The 10,504-nt window shown below is 43.4% G+C and overlaps 1 protein-coding gene across 1 annotated transcript in view; it reads right to left on the bottom strand.

The window, feature by feature from the left end:
• Nucleotides 1-665: 665 nt before the first annotated feature.
• Nucleotides 666-10,504, bottom strand: part of gse1b (Gse1 coiled-coil protein b) — a 410,942-nt gene continuing 401,103 nt past the window's right edge. The window contains exons 15-17 of the mRNA XM_045708804.2: nt 6,051-6,383; nt 3,874-3,977; nt 666-3,540 (exon numbers count right to left, since the gene is read on the bottom strand). Coding sequence (XP_045564760.2) covers nt 3,400-3,540; nt 3,874-3,977; nt 6,051-6,383 — 578 coding nt within the window. The 3' untranslated portion in view covers nt 666-3,399. The remainder of the gene's footprint in view (nt 3,541-3,873; nt 3,978-6,050; nt 6,384-10,504) is intronic.

A 10,504-nucleotide genomic window follows, 5' to 3' on the forward strand; every position in this document is an offset into this window, starting at 1 on the left:
TATAACCATCACATGTATATTCTAACTATCATTATAACTATCACATGTATATTCTAACTATCATTATAACTATCACATGTATATTCTAACTATCATTATAACTATCTCATGTATATTCTAACTATCATTATAACCATCACATGTATGTTCTATCATTATAACTATCACATGTATATTCTAACTATCATTATAACTATCACATGTATATTCTAACTATCATTCTAACTATCACATGTATATTCTAACTATCATTCTAACTATCACATGTATATTCTATCATTATAACAATCACATGTATGTTCTAACTATCATTATAACTATCACATGTATATTCTAACTATCATTATAACCATCACATGTATATTCTAATCATCATTATAACCATCACATATTATGATCAGTAATCACAGATAATTCAGTTTTGACATTTGTTTTGAAGATTTCACTATATTTTCTATGTCAGTTTTTGCCTGCCTCATAATAAACAGATGGTAAATCCAATGTAGTAGAAACACTTAATTGATAACCCTCATATCTTATCAGACATGTGTGACTTCAATGTAGTCTCACTGTTAAACACAGAGTTAGAATTTGACTCAGGCACTGAAAATGGATGATGAACCTGCAGGAAGAAATGGGGCCAAGAGAAGACCTGACTATTCACGTACATTTTTCAAATATTTTCTTTTATTTTTTTGTCTGAAATTACAGCAATATATTCATAAATACCTAATTACTACATTCAACAAATAATATATTACATTACAATTAATTCAAACAAGTACATTTTAAAATCAGAGTTTCACAGCATCTAGAGTCTAGACATCCTCCATAGAGTCAGGGGGCTATTGCGTGTGCGTGCGTGGTAGAGTAAGGAGGCTCTGGGGAAGGGCCTAATGTCCTCCCGCTAACTCATTGGCTGCTTAACTCAGTGGTAGCGCTTGCTGTCTGATTGACAGGTGGTGCTCCTATCGTATCTCTGCTCTGGTCTGTAAACATGGTTCCGCCTCCCTAACTGGGTGTTCCTCTGAAAGCTCACCAGGAGTGGAACAAAGAGGGATGTAGGGACCAGACCGGCAGCCACCCTCCCCTCCCTGCCATCTCACATCCACAGCATCAGACTGGAGTTCAAACAGAACCCCTTTTGGACTACATACTCAAAGCCTTATCAACTCTGACTGACAGCACTACATACCCACGCTGCATTGCGATCTATGCTGCCGGAGGTCCTCTTGTAAGGCTAAACATTTTTTTTTTTTTTTACAAAACTACAGGCCAGACACTCCCACAGAAAGAAGGTAGGGGAATAGAGAGACTGGGGAACAGGGGTACTGAGGCACAGGAGATGGCTATGGCCAGCAGCAAGGTGGACTGATGTAGGCATGAAAACACACTATAGATGCACAGTGCAGAGCAGGACAATGATTCATATACTTGGCAAAAGAGAACCTTTCATTGACTTTGGATTTGAGGGCCCTCAAGTGGAGAAAAAAATTGTCCATTATCCAATTGTTGGCAAGGGCTTTGACATTATGATAAGTGGGATCAATGTAGTAAAAAATACATTTAGAAGTGGGTTGGCCATTTAAATTCAGGGAGTTAGCTTAAATACTCTATTTTGAGGTTTAAAAAAGTCTCATGATATTTTGTGCAAGGGAGGGCTACTTTTTGGCACTATTTATTTTTATGGCAAACACAAAGGAGAAGAATCTCGCTAGATCTCCCTTGGTGCATTGTCACATTGCCATGTGGTACTGTCTGCATTGTTCCCTCCTCTCTCTGGGTTTAGTGATGATATGAATGTCTCATTATAATGGATGTTGTGTCCTTTGTACTTAATGATAAGGTCCAGAGAGATGGGTCTAGTTATCGGTTCTACTAAGGGCTCATCCCTGGACTAGAGCTGAAGGGGAATAAGAGAGAGAGAAAATAAAGGATGACACTAACTGTAGCTGTCACTCACACTTTCCCATGGGTAACTACTCACACAGGGAGAGTGGTAAAACTTGCTGTTCCTGACAGGAGGGGTTCTGTGTGGGGCTGGTGTTCTGACAGAGTGCATGGATCTGGGAGGCCTGTGGGGCCTGGAGTTAGGTCTTACCCCATCTCAGTGAGCCTTACGGGGCCTGGAGGCCAGGGGAGGGAGGCCTGTGGGGCCTGGAGTTAGGTCTTACCCCATCTCAGTGAGCCTTACGGGGCCTGGAGGCCAGGGGAGGGAGGCCTGTGGGGCCTGGATTTAGGTCTTACCCCATCTCAGTGAGCCTTACGGGGCCTGGAGGCCAGGGGAGGGAGGCCTGTGGGGCCTGGAGTTAGGTCTTACCCCCATCTCAGTGAGCCTTACGGGGCCTGGAGGCCAGGGGAGGGAGGGCTGTGGCTGGAGCTCAGGCTGCTGCTACGGCAGTACACATGGCTGGGTCAAAGGAGGAGAGGAGAAGAGGAGTGGAGCATGTTCTCTCTTTCCTTTTCTACTTTAATCTACACCTCCGAACAGGGCAGTTCTGACCAGCAGCAGAACAAACACTAAAAGCAAAGCTTTCTGTTTCACCCCAAAAATCATGAATATATAAAAAATGGCAGGCTTATTTTCTTCTTCTTAAAAGAACAATGATTAAAGTAATAAAAACATACAAAATTATTTTTAGTCTTAATATTATTTACAATACAAGGCTGAAGCACCTTTTAAATTCTTATTCTCATCTCGAAATAAAACATTTCCTTTATTCATTCCAAAATGTGCATTTTGTAAGTTCTTCCTTAATTTGAACAGTTCTTTGTCGTAACACAGTACCACCAGGTAGTTCTTCAGGTCTTTCTCTTTAAGTGCATTTCAAGTTTGAAAGCTGGCCTGACCTGCTGCCAGGAGAGATGCTGGGAGGTTCAGTCCTGTCCGATTGGCCAGAGGTAGGGGCATTGGATTGGTGGTAGATGACGATCTGTCACGTGACCACACCCATTCCGGGGCTGAGTTGCTCTCCGATTGCAGGATTGTCTGTGTGGGCGTGGCTGTGAAGGGAGCCCAGGATGGGGCTGGGACTGCAATGTAAGAGAGTAACTGGTGCCTGCTGAAGAGCATGGTGTGAGTTTGTGCCTCTGTATGTTTGTGTGTGTGTTGAACATGCAGTCCTAGAGCTTTGCCCCATGTGTGACGTGCCTGTTGCTCCCTCTGACCCCAGGGTTAGCACAGACCACTGACTGGTGGCACCGTCCCTGGCAGGCTGGCAGCAGCCCCAGTCAGTGCTTCACTGCTTGGCCCTGCTGCCCCATCCATCTATCAATGAATCCATGAATCCCTCTCTCCTGTGGAGCTGCGCATCCGGGTCCAGATCCAGGCTGGGTCATAAAAATAAACTCTGTGTGGGCGGGGAGGGAGGGGGCCGGGCCTGGGAGTCAGTGGAGCTGTCACCTGGGGGGGTAACCCTTGTAGTGCCCTCCCCTGGCCCAGTGAGGCTGCGGCAGCGTCAGACACTTCCTGAAGTGCTCCAACTCGGCCTGTAACTTCTCCCTCTCCACCGCCAGCTTCTGTCTCTGAGACATCAACTCCTATAAAGAGAGAGAGAGGGGGGGGGGGGTGAGTAGAGTCAATAAAACCACATTAACAAAAACATAACACAAGGATACACACACACGCGCACACACACACGCACCACACACACACGCACGCACGCACGCACGCACGCACGCACGCACACACACACACACACACACACACACACACACACACACACACACACTTAGAATTCTGTGGCATTATATAATATTATTTTACAGTATGAAGAATACAATTCAACATAGCTGATTAAAATAGAAAGTCTATTTTCTCCAAACGATTTGAAGGAAGCTCAGTGATGATAGATGTAGCAGACAGGGTCTTACCCCCATGCTGTGGGAGAGCTGCTCTGCTGTCAGGCTCAGGTTGTAGTGCTGGTTCTCCAGTCTCCGACACTGGCTCTGCAGCACCTGGCGCTCCACACCTTGCTCTGGAGGAGGGAGGGAGGGAGGACCGAAGGCAGGGGAAGAGAAGGAGGGGAGTGGAGAAGGAGGAGAAGGAGAGGAGGGAGGCAGAGGAGGAGAGGGAGAGAGGAAGGAGAAGAGAATAACAGTGAGCCTGAGGGGATATGACCTGGGTTCTCATTAGCATCCACACTAACACTCCCTGCCTGTCTGTCTCCCCACGTACCAATAACTAGAGAGCAGCACACAGCTAGAGACACAACAGACCATACTGCCACAGGCAAGCAGCACACAGCTAGAGATACAACAGACCATACTGCCACAGGCAAGCAGCACACAGCTAGAGATACAACAGACCATACTGCCACAGGTAAGCAGCACACAGCTAGAGATACAACAGACCATACTGCCACAGGCAAGCAGCACACAGCTAGAGATACAACAGACCATACTGCCACAGGTAAGCAGCACACAGCTAGAGATACAACAGACCATACTGCCACAGGCAAGCAGCACACAGCTAGAGATACAACAGACCATACTGCCACAGGCAAGCAGCACACAGCTAGAGATACAACAGACCATACTGCCACAGGTAAGCAGCACACAGCTAGAGATACAACAGACCATACTGCCACAGGCAAGCAGCACACAGCTAGAGATACAACAGACCATACTGCCACAGGCAAGCAGCACACAGCTAGAAATACAACAGACCATACTGCCACAGGCAAGCAGCACACAGCTAGAGATACAACAGACCATACTGCCACAGGCAAGCAGCACACAGCTAGAGATACAACAGACCATACTGCCACAGGCAAGCAGCACACAGCTAGAGATACAACAGACCATACTGCCACATGCAAGCAGCACACAGCTAGAGATACAACAGACCATACTGCCACAGGCAAGCAGCACACAGCTAGAGATATAACAGACCAATATCCACCCTGCACAGCCAGAAGAGGACTGGCCACCCCTCATAGCCTGGTTCCTCTCTAGGTTTCTTCCTAGGTTTTTGGCCTTTTTAGGGAGTTTTTCCTAGGGAGTTTTTCCTAGCCACCGTGCTTCTTTCACATGCTTTGCTTGCTGTTTGGGGTTTTAGGCTGGGTTTCTGTACAGCACTTTGAGAATATCAGCTGATGTACGAAGGGCTATATAAAAATAAATTTGATTTGATTTGAGATACAACAGACCATACTGCCACATGCAAGCAGCACACAGCTAGAGACACAACAGACCATACTGCCACATGCAAGCAGCACACAGCTAGAGATACAACAGACCATACTGCCACAGGTAAGCAGCACACAGCTAGAGACACAACAGACCATACTGCCACAGACAAGCAGCATACAGCACACAACCCACTACACAAGTCTCATTACAGATAGTGTGTACGTGTCTGTGTGTGTGTGTGTGTGTGTGTGTGTGTGTGTGTGTGTGTGTGTGTGTGTGTGTGTGTGTGTGTGTGTGTGTGTGTGTGTGTGTGTGTGTGTGTGTGTGTGTGTATGTTTGACTGTTTACATCCTATTTGTTGGACCAACAGAGAGTAGTAGAAAAGGATAAATACCACCCTCTAGTGTTGGGAATACGCTACAACTACTCTTAACCAAAGTCATACATGTTCATTGGTCTCTAGATTTCAACCATAATTGAACGATTCCAAAACCAAGGACATTAGACATTAAAGGTCCAATGCAACCATTTTTATCTCAATATCAAATAATTTCTGGGTAAAAATTAAGTACCTTATTGTGATTGTTTTCAATTAAAATTGTCAACAACAAAAAATATTGGCTTGTTAGCAAATAGCAATTTCTCAAGCAAGATTTTTACTAGGAGTGTTTGGGAGTGTTCTAAGTGGGAAGGGGAAAACTGAAAACTATATTTTATTGGCAGAGAGGTTTGGAACTCTCTTTCTTATTGGTCTACTAACTAACTCCCTAGGGCAAAACGTCACACCACTAAAACAGCCCAAAAAATAAAAATAATAATAACAATAATAATTTATATATTTTTTAATTACAGACTGAAATTATGTTTTGACTGCACTGGGCCTTCAAATAAACATAGAAAAGTGACTGACTGCTTACCTTCAATGTATTCCTGATAGGCTTCAAAGATCGCTTCAATCCCCTGCCACCTGGGTACTGAGGCCTCCTCTTCCTCCTCTTCCTCGTCTTCTTCTGAGTCCTCTGGTGCAGACTGCTCCTCCCTCACTCCTGGGGGCTCTCGGTGAGGGTGCGGGGGACAGTGCTGCCCATTGGGCTGGGGGTGCGGGTGTGAGTGCGGGTGTTGGATGGAGTGTGCGTGCGGGTGTGTGTGTGGCGGGGGCGGCCGGCTGGGGGTGCTCTGTAGCTCTGGAATGTTGTAGTGCACTGAGGAGTCCTGGAGGTGAGAGGGCGCTGAGATCACTGTGGCTCCACCTGAGAGAGAGAGAGAGAGAGAGAGAGAGAGAGTTTTTTTTTAATTCAACCTTTATTTAACTAGGCAAGTAAGTTAAGAACAAATTCTTATTTAAATTGACTGCCTACCCTGACCAAACCCGGGCGACGCTGGGCCAATTGTGCGCCACCCTATGGGACTCCCAATCACGGCCAGATGTGATACAGCCTGGATTCAAACCAGGGACTGTAATGACACCTCCTGCACTGAGATGCAGTGTCTTAGACCGCTGCGCCACTCGGGAGCCCGAGATATTACATTAACACATCATCACTGTTATTACTTGGGTTGTTCCACAAATAGAGAACATTTTGCGTCCCTTTGATATTTAATGGAGAAATTGTGCACCAATACTGAATTGTATAAGCCTGTTATACTCAATGAAGTGCCCTTTAATATTGACCACATGGAAATTCAATAAATCAGATTTTTCTTTTGAATAAAGACTTGCTAAGGTGCCAAACTTCAGAACATTTTAAGATGTCCTTGGCATGTTAAAGGTCCAATGCAGCCATTTTATCTCAATTTCAAATCATTTCTGGGTAACAATTATGGACCGTACAGTGACTGTTTTCAATTAAAATGGTCAAAAATAAACCAAAATAGCCTTTTAGCAAAGAGCAATTTCGCAAGCAAGAATTTAGCTAGGACTGTCTGGGAGTGTTCTGAGTGGGGAGAGGAAAACTGAAAACTAGCTGTCTCTTTCTTATTGGTCTATTAACAAATGTACCGCCTGGTGATGTCACCAGACAGGCCAAAGCTCCATCCCACCAAACAGCTCTTACACTTAAAGGGAATTATCATCATTTTCACAATATCACAGTATTATTCCAACCTCATAGTGTGGAAATATTTATAAAACATATAAATATCATGATTGTGACTGTATTGGGTCTTTAACCCAACGTTCTTCAAGTTTTTACCATCATTGTTAGCCCTAGTTATGTTCTTGTTTGACAAAATCATTTCTGAAGATTAATATTTTGAAATAAATGATACATTTAGTGAACTTTTGTTTTAATATGGTGAAACTATTCCTTTTAAAATATGTTTTCAAAATAAACATTGAACAAATAATAGTCAAATCATAGTGTAAAAGCAGGTGAGCTTGGTCTATGCTTTTAGGCCATATTCTGATGTTTTGTGCTGGAAAACAGTGCGAGGCAAGCAAAACACATCAACCCTGTTACCCATGGATAGATAGACTAGAAATATTTTAACATTAACATTTTTTGGGGGGAAACTTGCATTCAATTGTCCATCCCTGTTGCACAGAACAGGTTTCCATTCCCTCTGTCACAAGGGGATTTATGGCTGATTTAAGATGTAAACCTCAACCCTGTTACAGTCAACCCTGTTACTCTAATGGCAATACATTGGCATTTACTATAGTATTTTTATTCATTTAACCCCTTGAGATGGAAAAACTCTTCATGACAGAATGTTAACATCAGGTAAAATGCTGCACAACCTTAATGCTCAGGGTTTGGATCTATTTTGGTTTCAACTGGCAAGTGTCTTCACTGACATTTTCAACCTCTACCTGACCAAGTCTGTAATACCTACATGTTTTAAGCAGACCATCATAGTCCCTGTGCCCAAGAACGCCAACCTAACCTGCCTAAATAACTACTGACCCGTAGCACTCACATCTGTAGCCATGAAGTGCTTGAAAGGCTGATCATGGCTCACATCAACACCATCATCCCAGAAACCCTAGACCCACTCCAATTTGCATACCGCCCCAACAGATCCACAGATGACCCAATCTCTATTGCACTCCACACTGCCCTTTACCACCTGGAGAAAAGGAACACCTCTGTGAGAAGTAGAGGTCGACCGATTAATCGGAATGGCCGATTAATTAGGGCCGATTTCAAGTTTTCATAACAATCGGTAATCGGTATTTTTGGCCACCGATTTGCCGATTTTTTTAAATAAAAAAAATAAATATATATATATATATTTTTAGACCTTTATTTAACTAGGCAAGTCAGTTAAGAACACATTCTTATTTTCAATGACGGCCTAGGAACGGTGGGTTAACTGCCTTGTTCAGGGGCAGAACGACAGATTTTTACCTTGTCAGCTTGAGGATGCAACCTTACGGTTAACTAGTCCAACGCTCTAACCACCTGCTTTATGTTGCACTCCACGAGGTGCCTGCCTGTTAAGCGGATGCAGTAAGAAGCCAAGGTAAGTTGCTAGCTAGCATTAAACTTATCTTATAAAAAACAATCAATCAATCATAATCACTACTTAACTACACATGGTTGATGATATTACTAGTTTATCTAGCCTGTCCTGAGTTGCATATAATCGATGTGGTGCGCATTTGCGAAAAAGGACTGTCTTTGCTCCGACGTGTACCTAACCATAAACATCAATGTCTTTGTTAAAATCAATACACAAGTATATATTTTTAAACCTGCATATTTAGCTAAAAGAAATCCCGGTTAGCAGGCAATATTAACCAGGTGAAATTGTGTCAGTTCTCTTGCGTTCCTTGCACGCAGAATCAGGGTATATGCAACAGTTTGGGCCGCCTGGCTCGTTGCGAACTAATTTGCCAGAATTTTACGTAACTATGAAATAACATTGTAGGTTGTGCGATGTAACAGGAATATTTAGACTTATGGATGCCACCCGTTAGATAAAATACGGAACTGTTCCGTATTTCACTGAAAGAATAAACATGATAGTTTCCGGATTCGACCATATTAATGACCAACCCCCGAGATTAGCTGATGTAACCGATGTGAAATGGCTAGCTAGTTAGCCGGGTGCGCGCTAATAGCGTTTCAAACGTCACTCGCTCTGAGACTTGGAGTAGTTGTTCCCCATCCTCTACATGGGTAACGCTGCTTCGAGGGTGGCTGTTGTCGATGTGTTCCTGGTTCGAGCCCAGGTAGGAGCGAGGAGAGGGACGGAAGCTATACTGCTACACTGGCAATACTAAAGTGCCTATAAGAACATCCAATAGTCAAAGGTATATGAAATACAAATTGTATAGAGAGAAATAGTCCAATAATTCCTATAATAACTACAACCTGAAACTTCTTACCTGGGAATATTGAAGACTCATGTTAAAAGGAACCACCAGCTTTCATATGTTCTCATGTTCTGAGCAAGGAACTTAATGCACTTTTACTTTCTTCTCCAACACTTTGTTTTTGCATTATTTAAACCAAATTGAACATGTTTCATTATTTATTTGAGGCTAAATTGATTTTATTGATGTATTATATTAAGTTAAAATAAGTGTTCATTCAGTATTGTTGTAATTGTCATTATTACAAATAAATAATACAAAAATCGGCCGATTAATCGGCATCGGCTTTTTTTTGTGGGCCCTCCAATAATCGGTATCGGCGTTGAAAAATTATAATCGGCCGACCTCTAGCGAGAAGGCTGTTCATTGACTACAGCTCAGCGTTCAACACCATAGTACCCTCAAAGCTCATCACTAAGCTAAGGACCCTGGGACTAAACAGGGTAGGGTAGGCAACAACACATCTGACACACTGATCCTCAACACGGGGGCCCCTCAACGGTGCATGCTTAGTCCCCTCCTGTACTCCCTGTTCACCCACGACTGAGTGGCCAAGCATGACTCCAACACTATCATTAAGTTTGCAGATGACATAACGGTGGTAGGCCTGATCACCGTCAACAATGAGACAGGAGGTCAGAGACCTGGCAGTGTGGTGCCAGGACAACAAACTGTCCCTCAATGTGATCATGACAAAGGAGATGATCGTGGACTACAGGAAAATCAAATCAAATCAAATTGTATTTGTCACATGTGCCAAATACAACAGGTGTAGACCTTACAGTGAAATGCTTACTTACAGGCCCTTAACCAACAATGCAGTTAAGAAAAATAAGTGTTACGTAAAAAATATATAAGTAATAAAAAAAAAAATTAAGTAATAAATATTTAAACAGCAGCAGTAAAATAACAATAGCGAGGCTATATAGGGGGTGCTGGTACAGAGTCAATGTGGAGGCTATATACAGGGGGTACCGGTACAGAGTCAATGTGGAGGCTATATACAGAGTCAATGTGGAGGCTATATACAGGGGGTACCGGTACAGAGTC

This window comes from Salmo salar, chromosome 26 (genome assembly GCF_965601325.2).
Source record: "Salmo salar chromosome 26, fSalSal1, whole genome shotgun sequence".
Lineage (NCBI taxonomy): Eukaryota > Metazoa > Chordata > Actinopteri > Salmoniformes > Salmonidae > Salmo > Salmo salar.